The sequence below is a fragment of the Petaurus breviceps genome, unplaced genomic scaffold (assembly GCF_028583685.1).
Source record: "Petaurus breviceps papuanus isolate PSGF00001 unplaced genomic scaffold, PetGlider_PUasm1.0 90847, whole genome shotgun sequence".
Taxonomy (NCBI): Eukaryota; Metazoa; Chordata; class Mammalia; order Diprotodontia; family Petauridae; genus Petaurus; species Petaurus breviceps.
The window spans coordinates 2,967,911-2,988,927 of NW_027187360.1; the positions used below are offsets into that span (position 1 = coordinate 2,967,911).

At 35.3% G+C, this 21,017-nt stretch overlaps 1 protein-coding gene across 11 annotated transcripts in view; it reads right to left on the minus strand.

Annotated features, from left to right (window-relative positions):
• Positions 1 to 21,017, minus strand: part of STAU1 (staufen double-stranded RNA binding protein 1) — a 63,352-nt gene that overhangs the window by 29,699 nt on the left and 12,636 nt on the right. For 2 of the 11 annotated variants that reach the window (XM_069072376.1, XM_069072375.1), the window contains exons 2-7: positions 19,469 to 19,616; positions 12,245 to 12,527; positions 10,451 to 10,575; positions 7,542 to 7,698; positions 4,883 to 5,021; positions 3,538 to 3,703 (exon numbers count right to left, since the gene is read on the minus strand). In XM_069072376.1, coding sequence (XP_068928477.1) covers positions 3,538 to 3,703; positions 4,883 to 5,021; positions 7,542 to 7,698; positions 10,451 to 10,575; positions 12,245 to 12,443 — 786 coding nt within the window. In that variant the 5' untranslated portion in view covers positions 12,444 to 12,527; positions 19,469 to 19,616. Of the gene's footprint in view, positions 1 to 3,537; positions 3,704 to 4,882; positions 5,022 to 7,493; positions 7,699 to 8,643; positions 8,705 to 10,450; positions 10,576 to 12,244; positions 12,528 to 19,468; positions 19,617 to 21,017 lie in introns of all 11 variants that reach the window. The other 9 variants (XM_069072372.1, XM_069072369.1, XM_069072370.1 and 6 more) reach the window with 8 other exon arrangements.

The window sequence follows — 21,017 nt, forward strand, 5'->3', positions numbered from 1 at the left end:
GGGAATGGGTCAACCTTATTCTCATTGAATTTGGCTTAGGGAGGGAATGACATACACACTAAACAGGGTAACTCACCCTAAAGGAGAATAGGGGTGAAGCAGATGAGAGAGGGGATGATGGAAGGGAGCGCAGGCTGGGGGGGGGAGGGAAGTTGGAAACACGCACTTTTGAAAAGGGAAAGGATCAAAGTAGAGAATAGAACAAGTGGGAGGTAGGGTAGGAGGGAGGGAAATATAGTCAGTCTTTTCCAATATATCCACTATAGAAATGTTTTGCATAGCTACACATGTACAACCTATATTGAACTGCTTATCTTCCCAGTAAGGGTGGGTGACAAGGGAGGAAGGAAATGAATCTGGAATTCAAAGTTTTAAAATCAAATGTTTAAAATACACACACACACACACTCTCTCTCTCTCTCTTATTATTTTTCACGTAACTGGGAAATAAGATATACAGGCGCTGGGGCATAGAGATCCACCGTGCCCAAATGGTAAGTCAGAGTGGGTATGGGAGAAGATATGGGAGAGAGCAGATTGGAGGAGGGGATATCCAGTGGGATCGCTATTTTGGGGTGGTGGGTAGGGGAAAAACAGGGAGAAAATTTGTGACTCAAGATCTTGCGGGAATGAATGATGTAAACTAGAAGCTAATAAAGCATTTGATAAAAAAAAAAAAAACTTAGAAATCATTCTTCAAGAAATTCTCAAGGAAAATTGCCCTGATGTTTTAGAACCAGAGGGCAAAATAGAGGTTGAAAGAATCCACCAATCACCTCTTGAAAAAAGATCCCAAAAAGAAAACTCCAAGGAATATTATAGCCAGGTTCCAGAGTTCCCAGATCAAGGAGAAAATATTACAAGCAGCCAAGAAGAAACAATCTGAATATTATGGAAACACAATCAGGATGACACAGGATCTGGCAGCTTCTACACTGAGGGATTGAAGCACTTGGAATATGATATTCTGGAGGGCAAAGGAGCTGGGATTAAAACCAAGAAATCACCTATCCAGTAAAACTGAGTATAATGTTTCTGGGGAAAATACGGTCATTCAATGAAATAGAGGACTTTCAAGCATTCATGATGAAAAAAACAAAGTTGAACAGAAAATCTGATATTCAGATACAGGAAGCAAGAGAAGCATGAGAAGGCAAACAGGGAAAAGAAATCATAAAGAACTTATCAAAGTTGAACTATTTACATTCCTACATGGAAAAATAATAATTGTAACTTATGAAACTTTTTCAGTATGAGGATAGTTGAAGGGAATATAAATATATATATATATATATGTATACATACATATATATGTCTATATAGGAGGCTATATGGGCATATGAATACATATGTGAGTGCGTATAAATATATATGTACAGGTATACATAGACAGACGGCATAGGACCAATTGAATAGGAAGGAATGATACTTAAAAGGTGAAATTGAGAGGTGAGAGAGGAACACAATGAGCGGAGATGGGGAGAGACAACACGGGGTAAATTATCTCATATAGAAGAGGCAAGGGAAAACTTACAATGGAGGGGAAGAACAGGAAGGCAAAAGGGAATGGGTCAACCTTACTCTCATTGAATTTGACTTAAAGAGGGAATAACATACACACTAAATTGGGTATCTCGCCCTACATGAGAGTGGGGGGAAGGGGATGATGGAGGGGAGGGAAGGTTGGGGGGGAGGGTAGTTAGAAGCACACTTTTGAAAAGGGACAGGGTCAAAGTAGAGAACAGAACAAGTAGGGGGTGGGATAGGATGGAGGGAAATACAGTCAGTCTTTCACAATATATCCACTATGGAAATGTTTTGCATAGCTACACAAGCACAACCTATATTGAATTGCTTATCTTCCCAGTAAGTAAGGGTGGGTGATGAGGGAGGAAGGGAAAGAATCTGGAATTCAAAGTTTTAAAATCAAAGTTTAGAAAAAAATATTATTATTGTTATAATTATTATTATTATATGCAACTGGGAAATAAAATAATAGGCACTGGGATATGGAGATCCATTCTGCACTACAAGAAAGTCAGAGGGGGTTGGGGGACAAGATAGAGAGAGCAGATGATTGGGAGAGGGGATATACACTGGGATCGCTGTTTTGGGGTGGTGAGTAAGGGAAAGACAGAGAGAAAATTTGTAACTCAAAATCTTGTGGAAATGAATGATGTAAACCAAAAATAAACATAAAATAAAATGAAAGCCCCTCACAGAAAACAGATTTGCTATTTTCTTTGGTAATAACATTTTGATAAACTTGTCAGGAATTATTTTTGTATAGCCTAAATCCTTCCTTCTCCTGCTTTAGCATCCTATTTTGCCCCCAGAAAGAAGAAAAGCAAATCATTTCTATAAGAACATGTCCCTGGAAAATAGCGGTATAAGTCAAACAATTGAAAAACCAACCCTGTCATATCAATCTTGTGTTTCGCTCATCTGAGGTCATAGACAGACACAGACAGACAGACAGACAGACACACACACACACACACACACACACACACACACATCAGAACCATACACTGCAGCTCAAGAATGACCATGAAGACATCATCAGTCTAGAGGTCTGTTTCCTTAGAAGTAGAAACCAAAATGCAAACCAGGTATATATTCAAGTCTTGTTTAAGTTTGGATTGAAGATGAACATTTTCTCTCAGTTTCTTTATCAACTATGTTGTGGCTGAGTGAGGTCGTAAAATCTGGATATGATCTTTTTTAAGTGTGATGTGAGCCTACTTTCCTCCTTAGTATCATGACCTCTGAGGAGTAATGTCTTCTGCTACCTCCTTAAGCAGAATTACATTAACATATAAATAAAATATATTAACGTTATATATTGTCTATTTTACATATAATATGTAACATATAGCATATAATACATCAATAAAATATAACATTAACATATTAATGTTAATGATTAAATTTTAAATTTAAAGTAAAAGCAAACTAGTCTCATTTATACCTTAATCCTGTTATCCTGCTGACTGAGGTTTATTGCCACCTATGCTACATGTACCAAAATATATCAGCAGCAGCCCCAATGAACACAACAGCATATAGATACTTATTTCATAAGTGTTATACTCTCATGTAGTAAAAAACAAAACAAACACATATACACACACACCCAGCAAAAATAATTTTTCTATATAAAGAAAATCTTTCCTTAAGACTAAATGTCAGCCTTAGAAACATCTAAAAAAATTTTTCTGTGTTATGTTCTGGCATCACTTGAAATAAATGTAATAGCACAAACTCACAAGAGGATCTAACAGATAACAATAACCTTTACTACCTAAGAATATATTAGCCATTCTCAACTCTATTGTGACACATAGTAAAGATTATGCCTTAGGGTTACAAGTCTTCCATGAAAATACTAGAAATGGCATGAAGGAAGCAAGGTGCCAAAATTTCAAAGTTTTCCGAAAGTACTAGGAAACCATAAGCATTTTTCAGAGGGCAAATGCACAACAGGGAAGCAGATTAGGAAAGATAAACAGACAAAAATGTTAGTGAGACCCTTACCTCTGGTTTCTCAGGCAGGGGCTCATTCTGCAAGATTTTCAGTGCCTTTGCAGCTGCATCATGTTTTGCTGCCTGTCTTGTTCGTCCTTTCCCATTAAATTGTTGTCCTCCAATGGAAAGCTCAACTTGATAAAGTAAAGGTGGGACAGGAAATGGGTAAAAGTACCTAAAGAAAAAAAAATAATCAGGAAATGGGTATGGGAAAAGGGGAAAGGAGAGCTACATTTCTGAGATTTTTCTATTTGACCAATATCTAAGAAAATAAAATTCAAAATATCACATTCTTTAAAGTTTCTCTAGCATCACCAACCTGTTAAATCACTAGTAAGGATTTTACATGGATATAATAAAAGACCCTTAAAGTTTAAAGTAAGGCAAAACTACTACGTAGTATGAATAGTAAGGAACTCAAGTCTAAAGCTCTTTGGAATTTAGCTAATCATTTATTCTAAAACGATATAACATGCTGACTTCTGTTCATCAATCCTCAATGCTTTAGGATCCAGTTACCTGAGACAAAGAACCAAAGATACATGCTCCCTTGATTTCTACCACTGAACTGGTCTTTACTGGTCCTAAATTTGTTTTTATTCTTAGGATCACAGGATCATAGAGCTAAAGCTAGAAGGGATCTCAAAGGCTATGTAGTCCAATTCCCTCCTTTTTTGTTTTGGTTTTTTAAATAGATGGAGGAAATTGAGGTCCAGGGAGATAAATGCCATTTGTCAAGGTATACAGGCAGTAAATATCAGAGACTGGATTTGAACTAAGTTGTCTGACTCTAGAACCAGTGTTCTTTCCACTGTATAATGCTATGCTTTAAAGCCATACAGTATAATTAAAAAATTGCACTAAGAGTAATACCTACCTTGCAAGATATTTGTGAGAATTAATGTGAAATACTTTGGAAATGGTGTGGTGTGGGTTGTAATTTTCTTGGAACACAGTTCTTAAAAGGGGAGTCTGGTCTCTGTAATTCTCTATTTGTTACTAGATGACTTAGTTTGGGAACCATCCTTTAAATTGGCCTAGCCTGAAGAACAAATGAGTTACTGGCTGTTGCTTAAACTTAATGGTACTGATCCATTTAAGTAGAAACTGATACTGCTTTTTGTTGACAACTGGAAGTTTTTAAAGTCAGTCATTTTAAGTACACATGCTCTTTCCAAAGCCAGCTTTTGTTAGTGTCAAGACAACAGTTTAAAAAAGCACACAGAAAATGGATTTCAACATAGGGCAAGCCTGGGAAGGGTCAAAGCAATACGGTCTTATCTGTGCTGTCTTATCTGAAGGTTTATTTTTATTTTCAGGGATACAGCAAAAATGTCTTATCTAAAGAACATACCGTGGGGGATAGGCACCTCCTCTCATATTATAGTTATAGGTGGACTGCATTCTTGTGTAGGGATCAACAGGCTTGTACATTGGTTTTTTTCCAAGTTTCATGCAAAGTGCATTTAGTTCCACTGTTGGGGTTACACTGTCTGTAACACAAAACACCAATAATTATTTTTCTCAACATTAGAAAACTTCAATTTATTAAGTCATCAAGAATGGCATGCTGTATGCTAATTAGATTCTTGATATAAGGTACAAGTACTTCAACCATAGTCATCCCAAGTCAGGAAACAGAATGATTATACTGTGATTTTTCCACACATAGGAAGTTAATATCAGAGAACTTTATTAGTATGTTAGCAATTTAATCTATGTTGCTTAACAATTTCAGAAATTAATGACAGATACACAGGGTTAGATATTTGAAGTTTAAGTTCTACTGCAAGTCAAATCACATTATCACGGTATCACAGTAGCTTAGGATTTTTCCTCATAATAACCTAAAATCTCTATTTCTATTCATCATTCTTCCTTCTGGAACCAAGCAACATAAGTTTAGTCTCTCACCTCAAAGATTTGAGGAGAGTCATTAGATTCCCCCAAATTCTCTTTTCTCAATGCTAAATATCACACGTGTATCTTAAATAAGTCCTCACAGAGCAGTTTCAAGGACCCCTTCACCATCCTGGTCACCCTCCCCTGAACACATTCCAGTTTGTCCAGATTCCTCTTAAAATGTTGAATCTAAAAAAGAACACATTATTCCAGATGTGGTCTGAGTAGCAATTAGTACAGTAAGACTATCACCGCTCTTGTTCTCATACCAGATGTTTATTAGTGAAGCCTAAGATTAAATTCACCTTTTTAATTCCTAAGAACTGTCTAAATTATTTTGTTAATTCTAATGTAGCTGATAATATTTGAAATAATGGAGTCATCTGGGCATTAGAAGCATGTTTGTTATACAGATTTTCATCTTGTGCTATTTATAATGTTATTTGACTTACAATATTACTTTTCAGAGAAAGAAGAAAAGAAGTTCTAATCACTCTTTTATACCATAGAAGTATGATTTTAGTCGATATCAGAATCATTATATTTGGAAATGTATACTATTATTTTTCCAAAAATGTTTCCTTTTCCAAATGACAAATATTAGAGGGGATATGGGAAAACTGGGACACCAATGCACTACTGGTGGAGTTGTAAACTGATCTAACCATTCTGCAGAGCAATTTGGAACTATGCCCAAAGGGCTATAAAAATGTGCATATATATCCTTTGACCCAGAAATACCATTACTAGGTCTGTTTCCAAAAGAGACTGCTTTTAAAAAAAAGGAAAAGAACCTATATATACAAAAATATTTATAGAAGCCTTTTTTGTGGTGATAAAGAACTGGAAATTGAAGGGATGCCCATCAACTGGGGAATGGCTGAACAAGTTGTGGTATGATTGTAATGGAATGCTATTGTGCTATAAGAAATACAAGTAAGATGCTTTCTGAAAAACCTGGAAAGACTTAAATGAACTGATGCAAAGTGAACAAAACCAGGAGAACACTGTATACAGTAACAGCAAAAATTGTAGATGATCAACTGTGAATGATTTAGTCATACAAAGATCCAAGACAATTCTGACCTATGAAGAAAAATGCTATCTACTTCCAGAGAAAGAACTGATGGAATCTGAATGCAGATGGAAAACGTAGTGTTACTTTGTTTTTTTCTCGGGTTTTTTGTCTGTTTTCTTTTACATGACTAATATGAAAATGTTTTGCATCATGATTACACATGTATAACCTTTATCAAATCGCTTGCCTTCTCAACAACAAGGAAAGGGAGGAAGAGTAGGAGAAAATTTGGAACTCAAAATTGTTAAAAAAAAAAAAAAAGGTTAAAAATTATTATATGTAATTAAAAAAACAAAGTAATAAAATTCAAAAAAAATTTCTTTTTTTCAAGTTCATAAACTTCTGAGTAGTTGTCAAAAAAAATAAACTTTAGACATTAAAAAGTGAGTGTCTAAATCACATTTAAGAATAGCTATTTTACAACAGCCACAGAAAAACACCATCAATGACAAACATTCATTTTTTTAAAAAGAAAAAAATTCAAATCGAAAATGTACCTTCATCAAGTATGCTGAGCATAAGAATGAAAATCATGGGAATGCTGATTACAAGAGGCAATACAAATTTCAAATAAAAATTCAGATTTTATACTAAAAATTCTCCCCCCTTTCCTAAGCTCTCAATTGATTATTTTGTGGTTCGTGCAAGCCTTGATTGTAGGAAGAAACTAGGTAATTTTAGTTATATCAAACCATTAGAACATACTGTGATATAAAGAACCAATTAACATTAAGAGTACAGGATTCAAAGTAAAAAATAACACTGACAAGGTTCCTTGAATTTGTTTCTATGTGCCAGGAGACTGAATTTATTGAACTCAAGGTTTTATGTATTACTAGTTATGCTAGTATACTCATGTATCGTACAAGAGTCCTCTAGATTAAGATGAAGGTTTACTAAATGTGAAGTTTGCCATTGATAGGGTATAATCTGTGCTTTCAAGATCGTTAGTTAAGCAATATTCATATACATACTAAATGGGTACCTCTAGACACACTTTTGAAAGGAACCTGTCTTGGCCCACGCATAATACCTGGATTCCTTCCTTCGCTACGAATAGGACGGGCTGTTGGTTTAGGAAATTTTGTTCCTTCCAAAGCTTTGGCAGCAGCTGAGTGTTGGGCTTTTTTAATACTAGTTCCTTCAGCTTCCCAATGCTGGTCTCCAAGTGTCAGCTGCACCGTAAACACCTACATATGAAAATGGTGAGTTCTCAATCCTTGATGTCTGATATAATTTTGAACATATCACCTGGACTTTACTTGCCATGGCCAAAAGGACCATAAATTTTTCCATGTATACTTCTCCCCCAACCCATTTATTTTTAAGGGAAAAAAAAAAAGACAGTGGCTAAAAGAGCACAACATGCCATGGAAAAAGAACTGTGCTCTTGAAAGCTAGATGAAAGTAAAGGATGGGGGGGAAAAGATAAAAATATTCTTCCATCGTTTTAAATCCTAGACTCTGATCATTTAGAAGATATCAATATTATGAATAAATTCTTCTAACCACCCGTCATGGCAAATATAACTTTATTTATACACAGTTGTCTCAAACAATTAAGAAAATGTTTGTTTTGATGCCATGTCTGTTGACCTTGGTCTGAAAATATAACCCTATCAGGACCAGGGCTTGAGTCAATCTGGGAACAAATTATAAATTTTGCCTAATATTTTCTGTAAAGACTCAGCACAAACAAACAAACAAACAAAAAACGGTAGCATCTACAGGTAGTCTGGATTAGATGCACCGTAAGCAAAGTTCTCTCTTAAGACCATGACAACTTTAATCACGAGTAGGTGCTGAAACAGTTCATCCTATCCTCTGCATGCCACCATGGTGGCAAGCTTTATTCCTCCTTTTTTAAGTGCAAAACTGACCCCATCATGCATACTCACTCTTTCAAATAAGGTGATACTATTAATCTTATCACTAAGTTTTACATCATATTCAAAAACTCTTCATATGTACTTCAGAATTTAGCAACAACAATGAAAGATATTTTCTGATTTTTTTTCATCCCACAACTGGAAAAAAAAAAAAACCCTCCTGCCTAAAACTTTTAGGGGCAATGTCAGTTCTACTGCATTGAAAACATAAAAACTGGTAGGCCTAAGGGGGTGGGGGCAACTTGCCTTCATTGTTGATTTTTCTTGCAGGTCTTAACTTCAGGATTCCCTCAGTGCAGAGCTTCCACTACCAGGGGAAAAAAATTAAAGAATCCTTCACCCCCCTTGAAACATTAGGTGTCTCCTATATATTTGCTGCAGTTCCTGAGGTTAATAATCATTTAAGTGCCAACAGTATATACTCATAATCCAGGTTGGCCTGGCAAGGCAAATAGCAGCAATCTGCAACAGCTATGAAATCCCAGGGTCATTTTGGTGATCCTTGCATGGAAAGGCATTGAAGGGGTAAGGACTAAAAAGAAAAGTTAATTTCATTAACACTCTCATCTCTCTCCAGGACTTCCCCATCCAGCGCTGCTTCCATTCTGTTGGATTCTGTTGTGTTATTATAGAGATAGTTTCATCCTTGTGGTATTTCATAGCTAGTGCTGGTAGTGAATTGAAGTTTAAATCTCACTTTTGCTGGAGTTAAAAGTACCTAAAATTCATTGGCCCTATTAAGGGCAAAAGCAAAACACCAACCTGTAAGAGCAGACCTGAAAAACTGGGTGTCCAAAGAATCATGTGTCTTTTATCTCTTAACCAAGAGTGTCCCAAAAGGTCTTTGCCCATTAACAACGGACCCCTGTCTTTTTGACAACATACATAGTATCTCCCCTCCCCACCACCCTGCCCAAAATAAGCAAAGTAGTTAATAAAGGGAATCCCAAAGTTAAAGTCTGCAAAGAAAAATCCTGTAGGAGAGACATTAGTTATATATGCTAGCTGCCTTTCAAATATGAAGATTAAAAAAATAAAATTATGCCCAAATGTAGTGTTGAAACTGACTTTACAGGAAGTATAAATTTCCATTTTGCTTAAATATGAAATTCCTCAGACCTGCTGTTGACAAATACCAAGAAAAACGTCGGATTCCAATAATATGATGCTTTGAGGTTCTACATGTCAAGGAAATGAGGCACAGAGAGGTTAAATAACTTGCCCTAAATTATTCCAACTCTGTTGAAAAACCAATAGCAGAAAACCCGTGTCTCAATTCTTTATCCTCTTGTTCATTCTCTCCACATGTAAAAATGCTAAGGCCACACACAGAAACAGGGAAATACCTAGATGTGCAGAAGTTTCAAGCCCACACAATTTATACAAATTTTGAGCCAAGTTTAAGAGATTAAAATACTGGTAGGTAGCTATAAATAACAAAATTCAAAAAAAAATTCAAAAAGATGGTCAACTTTCCATTATTTGTGGAAATAGGGATGACACATACCTAAAATCCACAGATAATCCAAAAGACTAATTTTGCCAACTAGTTTCACCATTCTTCTTCAAACCTTTTACCAGAGGTGTCACCTGTTAAACAAAACTGTTTTCTTCATCACCTCCTCTCCCTTCCCTGCCTATGGTACAAGTGCTAATGAGAAATGACATGACCAAAAGGCAGGCACAGTAGTAGCAAGAGGAGGAGAGACCAAGGGCCTGGATAATCCACACTGGAAACATTGATTGCCCTTAGACAAAAGTAATTATGGGTATTCAGAATACTAACCACAAAAAGTTTATTAATTGAAACTTTCGAAAAGCCGAAGAGTTCCAATCCCTAAATCAAGTATACATTTCCTTTGGCCCAACTCTGCAAGGATGAAAAAGAAAGCAACTTGTCAAAAACCCATCTAAGAAACTGCTTTATTACTTCAGTGTCACTGACACCCTCTTAACAGCTCAAAAATACTCTTATATCACAGCACCACTTACAACAGTAAGAGAAAACATTCCTGGTGGTTATAAATGCACAAGCAGTATGGACAATATTTACCTTAGAGTGAGCTGGACCTTGCTCACTCAAAAGCTTATACTCAGGCTGAATCTTGTTGAAACGGGCTAACTCATTCACAAGACACATTGGGGTTTTCTCTTTGGGGTTTGCCATGTTAGAAGGAACTGAAAAATAATGTAAGAGCATTGAAGTCAACTGCTGGTATGTAAGAATGATGCTTTCCCAGGGATATGAAAATCAAGGGAAAGCAAATTGAAGTTCTGAGTATTTACAGATGAAGCCATGTAAAACCATAGGCCCTACAGTAGGAGACATGTGGCTACTGAAGAGACCTCTGTTGTCTTTTCTGAACCAGTTAAAGATAGTTGATCTAGAAGATGTATCTTCAATGGAGAGAGAATAGGAGTTTTAGTAGAATAACTAAAGCACACAGCAAGCAAGATATAGGATCAGCCATTGTAACCAAACAATGGAAGAATAAGGAAGTCTTTTTAGCAAAGACTCACCGCTTAGTGCATCACCTAAACCTGTTGTTTCATGACAAGCAACATGCCAGTGCCATTTCTAAATTGGCACTGTGCTTGCCATTTTCCAGAAAAGTTATCATTCTAGGGGCACCTCCTGGTTTTTTCCCCTAGAAGTGGCTACTCACAGACTTAGTAACTAATGCTGATAATTATATTAAGTGACACAGCCAGGGCTTGAGGAGTTTATGAAGTTAACGAGATTCAGGCACAAGAATATGTCAGAAGAGAAAGCAAAAGATGCCAAAGGCATGAAATCCTTTGTCTTTTCCTTTTAAGACCCTCTTACATGGCAAAATTTGGTGGGAAATGAATCATTTGGGTAATGTGACAAAGTCAAGAACAGTAATATCTCATGAGCTAGCTCAAGGAAGGCTAGAGCTAACACGGAAGAAGCCATGCAGATGAGAGAGGGAGAAGGAAACAAAGGGAACACTTGGAGAATAGACTGATAAAGCAAAGGAATAGAGAGAGGAAGGAGGAAATGTGAGGAGAGATCCAGGATCTAAGAGACGTATTTCAAGGGGCTTCTGTCATGGTAAACTGGCTCTGGTATGGCGCCACCTAGAGATACCTAGTTTGTTAGATTTGTTGCCCAAATAGCTAACCGGAGTGCTGGGGGATTTTCTTAAGTTTTAATGTTTCAGGTGTTACCTTACCATTACATAGGTATCTTCGGCAGATTTTTTCATTTCCTAGAACACAGAGTGGAGGGTTCCGGGAATTCTTTTTAAATTTTGTTCTTGGCCACTTTCCTCACATTCTGCTGGCTCTGCACTCTCATCTCTGAAAGGCATATCTCAGTACCTACCCTCTGCACTTAAACTTGCTTGTCCATAATCAAAATGCACAAATGCCTTGGGGGTCTCTCTTATTTTTTCCATAAAGTGCCACAGACCCTTAGTTTGGGATTTCTCCCAAAAACATAGAAAGGGTTCTGCTCATACACAAGAGCTATCAATTACAGGAAAAACTTTGTTGTTGTTTTTTTTTAAAGCAGACAAGATTTTATATTCAATAATGAATCTCTAAAACTGTATAGTCAAATTCTTCTTGTAACCAACCTTTTATAATGGACTATTTCTAGTGACATTGGTTTCTTTTTTAAAACAACTTTGAAATCTTTTCTTTTTAAAAGGGTCTAACAACCTAATGTCTAGCCGGTATTTTACTTCAAGGATAAAGGACAGGAGATGGCTTCTTGAAGTAACTTTTGCTACTGCTCTCTTTATCTTCAAACTACTTATCAGGTCATAAAACAGGCTAAGAAAACAGTTGAAATAGAAGACACTTGGATTCATATGCTTACCTGCAGCTGCACTGGTGGATGTAATAGATGCAGAGGGTAAAGCAGAGTTTTGAATAGGTCTACCTGCATTTTCAGAGGGCAGAGAGCTAGTAGTAGAAGGAATACTCATCAAAGGCTGTGAGATAGTAGACTGGTTCTTGTTCAGTATTTGGCTCCCTGAGAGAGCAGCTGATGGGTTCTGAACTTGAACTTGAGACATGTTCACTTTCAACAAAAGTGAACAACTGCAGGTAAACAGCTTTCAGTGCAGGTTAATTCAGTGCTATGAAGTCTAAAGTTCTACCTAAAAGTTGTAAGGAAAAGAAAATAAAAAGATAAATTATAGAGGAGATATGCAATTGCCGATATCCAGATAAAATTGGTGTTACCTACCCAACAAGGAAAATAGCCCAATTTTAGCCTGTGACTGGGCCACTTCATTTAAAATATGTGTTTAAACATTTTAATCGGTAGATGTTTTGTTTCTACTTGGTATACAGTAAGCTGCCCTATTGGCAGCCTTCTTACAGTTGAAAAAAAAAAGATTTTCAATGCCCACATGTTCTGCAATGACAGATTTCATTTTTGCTCATTTTACTATTAGACTTAGTGGAGTATAGTAATTTGTATTGGTGCATATTTGAGAACTGAAAACTGTCCACATATTCCCTAAACTTTCACAATACAAATTTTAATTATTAAAATTATCATTCTTAAGATTTGTAAGAAGCCAAGAGCAAATTGAGTTTTCAAGGGTATTAACAGGTATATCAACACTTTCAATTCTAAGAATCTTGTGCTCAGATATGAACCTTTCACCTCTTCAAGTTGACAGAGGATACAGAGCAAGTCTCAACTTAAGCTGTTTCTCTTCCTTGATGATGACAGAGCAAGTTGCATCAACAATCTGAGCTCATAAGCATGTTCTCTTAAGATTAGTTTGGTTTATTTACTGCAAAGTGTTATGCACATTTTAATGTACAACATCATGAGAAATAGATTGGAACAGATTAGCCAATAGGAATGTTATCAAAAGCAGAAGCGGTGCTGGAGGAGAAGAGAAGAACAGGAATAGATATAACAGATGTTTTGGAGTCTGGCTGTTATTTGGGTGGTTTAGATTTAAAGAGATTTTCATCTGATGAGGAAAGAGTACTCTGAAAATGTTATTTCTGATCAAATTGGAATTCATTCATTAAAAAAAAAAACACAAGGACAAAGCTGCTCATTTTTTGTGGCCTTCCAGCTAAATAATAAAAATGTTCTAAGAACTCAAAAGGCCTTATAATAACTATCCCCCACACACACACGCACTCAAGCACCTAGAGAAATGGTTGACAGTTCAGCTCGTAAATTGCTAAGGAGCAAATCTGGGTATCTGGGCTATGGAACCTAAGCAGGAAACTGCTATTAGAAAATTAATTAAATGGTTCTACAGTGAGGAATAAAATTATGTGCTAACTTTATAAAAATGTCAAGAATCTTTATTGTTTCCCTGATTAAAGACAGGAAGCAAATAGCAAGACAAATACTGTGTAAATTCCCAAATACTTGTGTATTTCAACTCAACATATCTTACAGTCAAATGCATCCAAGACTGAAAAATTAAGGATAATTCTGTTGAAATGAAGTGTAAAAAAATGTAAATATGACCTTAGTGAACATTCTAATGAGCAGGATCTTGTTTACTTATAGATATACATGAAATCATAACACACCAAGGACCCCTTAGGTCACAGATATGGGCAACAATCTCTGTTAAAGACTGTCATCTTAATAGTTTCAAACACTGGCCTAGAGTTCTAAAGATGTTTTTCATTTTACCCACAAAATAAAACTTTCATTTTCTTAAGAAAACTTATTAAGGGTATTTTTCTTTGGAAATAAAAATCAACTTCACAGACAGAATGAGTCCTTGGCATCACATGCAGAACACATGCTTAAAATAAAATGAAGGCAAAATGATCTGCTCTGGAATCTATTTGCATGTTATTAACAACTGAACTACACTGTCAGGAGCCCAGAGACTGAATCTCTGAATTAACTTGGACTGAAGATAACCATTTTAGTTAGTGCTGATCAATGCCAACCTATTGCTTACAAGCACCTCCATACGTATGAAAACCTCCCTAAGGGTTGGGGAAGGACACTGAACATTTTAATAGTCGACTAGAATTTTAATCCTAAACTATTTGGAAGTTAAGCTGGTCTTTCCAAAGTGGAACTTCCTAATCTTGTAACCCCGGAAAATTTGAAGTTCTCAACAGGACTAAAATGAAAGATATAAAACCCGAGTTTAACTTTACTTATTAGCAATTTAATATATATATATAGATCTTTCAAAGTCTGAAAATGAAATCCAAAGGCTTTTCCTCACTCTCTCAATAGGCTCCATTCCTATTCTTACTAGCTGCAAACATAAAAGTACTACTCTTCATAAAGAAATTCATAGTAATTTAATTGACAAATTCCAGAAAAGAATATTTCCTTTTCATCCTACCAAATAGTCTAAAACACAATCAAATCTGTGAAAATTTTCATGGATTTAAATGAAAACCCTTCTCTTGACACACACACACACACACACACACGCACACACACACACACTACTTACCAACATTTTCACATAAAAAAAATAAAGGTAAGTACTATTGCTCTTTAATTCCATGCAAATTTGCTAATAAGTAGACTCCAGATGTATCATGGGATTTTATATTTATTATTCAAGCATAAATTTAGACAGTTCTGAAACTCTAAACTTCTCATGCAAACTTTAGATTTTACTCCTCCCCAATCACTTTTAAAGACTCATGCTACCTCACAACATATGATTTTCAACCAGAAAAAATGACTTCACACATAACCTTAGGTTTTCTGACAGCTTAACAGGCCTTAGAGAGACTAGAGTAAAATGAAGAGTTGGCAACTGCAAGATTCTAGAGTTTTTATGTAAACATATAAATGCAAAACCCTTTTAACATTCTCTAATAGAACACTTTGTTCTAATTAAAAATTAAAAAAAAAACTTATCAAACCTATGATACTATGATATCCTTTTGATTTCTTCCAATTTGGACAGCTTTAGTTACTCGATGGTTGAGTAAAAGAAGGCTAATGTTATTTCAAAGTTCTATATGTTATGTACAATTTTTGTATTGATAAAAAGGGATGTACTTCCCCTGAAAATGCTTGTAAGTCAAGGTTTCCCAACTCCTAACATTAAATTCCATTTCACGGCACTTTCTTAAAAAAAAAAATAAAAAACATCACAATGATTGGCTGCTTCAATTTTACAAGTGTTTTTAGTTGAAATAAGGAGAAGAAAGTCAGAGTTCACGAGTTCGACAAAAACTTTATTTTAAAATAAAAAATAGAATGTGCTCTCAAATAGAGATACCGACTACCTAAAGAACACTACATCAACTAAGAGCCAAATGTATTTTGTTGACATATCGAATAACTGTGAACACGTTAAGAAGTTAGGTAGACTTTTCTCAAGAGTTTGTAAATGTATCTTTCACCATATCCACACAAATATAATACTTCCCTCACCTTCAAGTATCAAAGCAGTTTCAATCTTTGTAGTAAAGGAATATGTCTGCAGTCATGGGCAAAATATCTAATTTTAAAAATTATATTGACATAAAAGACTAACACAAAGTCACTTTATAAAAATGGTTGTGATTCATCAACAATATCACCCTAGTGTTCTTTAAAAAATAACTGATATTTTTCCAGACTCCGCTTCAAAAGAAAAGCAATCAGAATTTGTCAAGCTACCCCTCCAACTCAGCCACAACAATTTAGCAAATTTTTCCTCTTCTTGAATGCTCTGCCATTTTTTGGAGACAGTGATGTGGATGGGGAAGCCAAGTGTTAAGAAAAAAATCTGACCCAGGAACACATTAGATACACAAAGATGAAAAGTACTGAGGATCATTTCCACTGAAGAACACTAACAATTTTATCCACCTTGTGACCTACAAGAAACAAAAATTGTTCTTGCTTTACTTTAGAAGAATCAATCTGGTGTAAACATTTCTCACAGATATAAGTACCTTACTTTTAAAGACAAGGTACATAGGTTACATACTGAACAACTGAAGCCTTAAGGCACTAAATAAACATTATCTATTAGTCTGAAGAAGAGAGCAATATCCTATGAATAGCTGAAAGTTTTTGAAAGGCATATTTGGGTTCAATATAAGCACAAACTTGATAATAATCTGATATGTATAAAAATGGAACAGACTGCCGTTAGAAGCTGTTTTTCAGTCATCACTAGCAACTTTCAAAGAGAAGCTGGATAACTACCCGTTATAAATGTAGCAGACTCCTGCACGAGGTGGTTAGAATAGATGACTTCTGTTTCTTCCAAACCAAAAAGCCTATTATGGTAGTGACTGCTGAGATGCATCTACTCAAAACTACTTCTGACAACAAAGAAAAATTTAAGCTAAAATCTTCCCCACCATATAGAACCCTATCCTACATTTCCCATTTTCATTCTGCCAGGAAAATCCAGGAAATATCCACTAGCTCAGTGGATAGAATACTGAACCTGGAATCAGGAAGACCCGAAGTTCAAATGTGACCTCAGATACTTAGTAGTTGTGTGACCCTGGACAAGGCACTTAACTTCTCAGCCTCAGTTTCCTCATCTGTAAAATGGAAATAATAGCATCTACCTCCAAAGGCTGCTGTTCAGCTCAAATGAGAGCTTTATAGTGTTACAAACCTTAAAGGTTCCTTTCCATCTGAGACACCCCTTCCCCCCCAAAAGATTTTGTTGCATCTTCCTTAAAATGTAGCCTTCACAGAACCCAAGAGTATTGAACTAATAGTTAAGTCCATGATCAATACTGGTTTAATAGATTAAAAACAGCTCCAATAAACTCTGTGGCAATTTCTAAAAAGGGATTACTTAACTTCCTAATTATCCCTACTCTCTCCACATTTCTGGAATTTCATTCTAAGTGTAATAAAGATTTGGGTATTTTATAAGAAACCATTTTCCTGATTACTGTAAATCAATAGTATTCTCCATTTCCATATCCACCAGATATGGAAACAATGATAAGCCCCAAACATTGACCTAGCCTTTATGGAATGAGTTCCTGAAGCATTTGCTATGAAAATTGTAGCATCAAGGAAAGAATGTCTAGCAGCAGGGTCATATACCAAGGCTGAAAAACAAAGTATGCCAACTTAAACACTCTTCAACCAGAAATTTCCTCCCCTTAAAAGATAAAGCTGAATTATTTGGGAGATTCTTGGTACAAACACCAGCACATATATAGTAATTCAAACATATTATGAAAGATAGAAAAAGCACTAAAGAAGTAATCATTTACTGGAAAACATTAACAAAAATAATGATCAAGTGATTCACACTGTTTTAGACTTTTACATCAAACCCAACAGACTAGATGTGTTCTCATGGTAAACTAATTCAATGCCAGGTATTTGATATAGAATTTCATCTTTTCTAGACTAGCTATTGTTGGGTAATCTATTAACAACAACAATAATCCCTCACCACTTTAAAGCATGGTTTATTTTACTGGGACCAATCTAGAAAACAACCTATATCATACTTTGCACTAAATTCAAAGAAAACACCTCTTTTGCCAGAAGTCTGAATACTTTATTTTCTTTTCTAATCATTTTTTCCAGGTTTTTCCTTTTTACCTTCTTCCAATTCATCTTTTTATAAAGTAACAGCCCCTCCTGCAACAAACATTTTAATCATGTGATGTATACACATTCAATACACAATATTTGTTTTGCCTGAGATACTAAAGTACCATTCTGCATACATAGTATATTATTGCCTAAGCAGACTTGGATCAATGTAACAATTGTTAGCCATTTTCCCTCCACAAAAATAAACTCTAGGATATATGTCACCTACTCAGAAACATTATTGCCTTACCTACAATATTCTTCAACACAGGTAAGTACTGGGATCCTGTTTATAAGAAATCAGCCTAGTGCAAAGTAGTAACCAATAAAGCCAAATCAGAGAAAACAAAACTAATCTTCAGAAGCGTGAATCTCTCGGTCAGCTCTCGTTCAATAACTCTTGGCATTTAACTTCTCTGTGCCTCAGTTTCCCCTCAGCTGCCAAATGGCCATAATAATATTGTGATAAATTTCAAAGGGCTTGAGTTGTTTACTGTAGTCTAGTAAATTAAAATATGAGTAGCAGGCTATGATAGTAATAAAAGCACTCTACATTCTTTGAAGAAAGGTATCAAACAAACCCAAAGTATAAATTTTACATATATAATTCACTCCCTTTCTCCCCCCAATCCAACAAGGAGCTCTGTGCAACTTCCCTAACCAAACTGTCTCAGTCTGGGAAAGGCAGCATGAAAGAGAACTGGACCTAAGAGTTAGAAGTGAGTCTCAATTTGGGTCACTTATTAGGCATGTGAGCAAGTCATTTCACTGTTAGGATCCTCTATCTCTTCATTTGCAAAATGAATAAAACATGAGTACTACTCACATCACATATGCTGAGAAAAGCACTTTTTAAGTCATAGCGCTCTATTAGCAATGTGAGCTATCAGTATTTCCTCATCCTCAGGGAGGGTATTTGTCTCCTACTTACCGCAGAGGGAAACTAAATTGTGAAATTTAGTTAGGCAAAAGAGAAAGAACTTTTAGCATTTGGAAGGAAGGTGCTTTAAAAAAAATAATAAAACCTTTTACAAAGCATTCCTGTTCATCTAAGCATGTAAAGAGCTTTAGGGTTTACAGAAAAGAGATATGATATAAATGAAGTATTTTCAAAAGTCATGCAAATTCTTACAAAACTTTTCTTTCTTTTGCTTGGATGATCAGAAGCTGCCAGTGATAAATAATGAGAGTTAATTTACAAACATATCTGAAGACAGATTCAACACTGTTCTAAAGTTTTTCAAAACAAACTTAGTACCAACAGTGAGTGAAATCAGAGAGTAGAAAAACTCACCAAAGCCTTAAATCAATTTGACCAACAGATATGCTCATTAAATAATCTATGTTTAACTTCAATCAGTGGTCAAATATTTATGTCTTTATGTTAAAAGTATGTGGAAGTACTGGCTAAGGGTTCTTTTATTCTGGTCATCAATTTTTCCTGCAATTAACTTTTAATTAAATTTTAAGATATTAACTCAGACAAAAATAACTGCATTAATGATTTATTCCACTTTTATTATATTACAAAACACCACTAGAATTAAGATATCTGCTTACCAAACACCAGAAAAATGAAGTGATTCCTTCAATGAAGAATAGGATAATTTCAGAGTGAATGTAAATTTCTGGTACCTTGAAAAGAAGGTGCTCCAGGGACAATGTAGTTTTGGTTTCAGTTCAGTGATGTTATGAGAATTAGAGATGCCTGGCAAGAAAGATAAAACATTAATAATTTTCTTGAGTATGTTTTCCCCCATTAGGAGTAGGAAAATACTGCCAGACCCAAAGGTAGAGGTAAAAAACAAACAAATAGGGAAATATTCTGAAAATATATTTCTTAGTACAGAACTCTGCAAAAAGGCTCTCCAAAAAGCCCAATTACCTGGAAATTTTGTATAGTTTTCTCTGAAAGTAAACACAGACTCTACAGATATAAGGAGATACCTAATTTTTAAATTCTCAACTCTTTCCAGCAAAGGGTGTTTAGGAAAAGTGAAAATTAATTCTGACTGGAAAACATATTTATAAAAAACAACTAGACATCATATACTATACAATCATAAAATACTTTCAAATATAGATAATTTTTAAAAATATATACAAATGTTTCATTTTACAAAAGTATTTTCTATTTGTCTGAATGCAAAAGCAATTATTAGATTAAAATGCACCTCAAAGTATTGTGTGAATGTTCTGTAAAATGCCCCCAAAGTTCTGGGTTTTTTTTTTTTTGGGGGGGGGGTTAAGTACAACAGATTAGCAATAGTGAATCTAAGTCAGTATCTCAGATGAGATGACATCTGAGAATATGAATTCCCATTTTTTCAGGCACGCATTTCTATGTAGGTAGTCTCCCCATTCACCTTTAATGAGTGCACTTAACATCTAAAAGAACTTCTTTTAGTTCTAAAAGAACTTTTTACATGTAGATCATTATATTATTTACAACTTCTATTAATATAATTCCTGATATTTTTATTTCTCTCTTGTTCTGATAGTAGACAAAATGAAGTATCTGTTCAATTTATTGATTTTAGTATAACCAATGGCTCAGTGACTCAGACTGGGTTCAATCTTGAGAGGCCCCTTTCTCCCTACGTTTTGATTTGTGCCCCACCCAAAGTCTACTCTTGGTAATTCTCTGATTAAACTCATATTTAGGTCTCCCTTCAGTTTTGGATACACAGGCCTATTCAGATCCCAGACATCCTTTATTCTACCGTACAAGAAATTTTTTAAAAAGACTCAATAGCCTATAAATAATGCAGTAAAACACATAAAAGGGTCATAGCATATAGTTCATAATTAATATACTGCTCCCACTTTCCATAGATTCCTAAAGTCCTTCCAACTTAAAGCTCCATCCAGAGATTTGGGCTTCATTATGCTATAGGAAAAATATTCCCACTGAAATAAAAATTTTCTTACAGCATTTAGAAAGGGAAACAAAATTGGATATACCAGAAAGAAATTCTGTAAATCCCTATTTAATCCTACAGAGATATGTAGTTAAGCATAAAATCTTATAGTACTACTGTGAGTACCTGAATTCCTTCAGAAGGGAAACAAGCTTGAGGTTGGCTAGTAGATAGGCAGCACCTCTCCC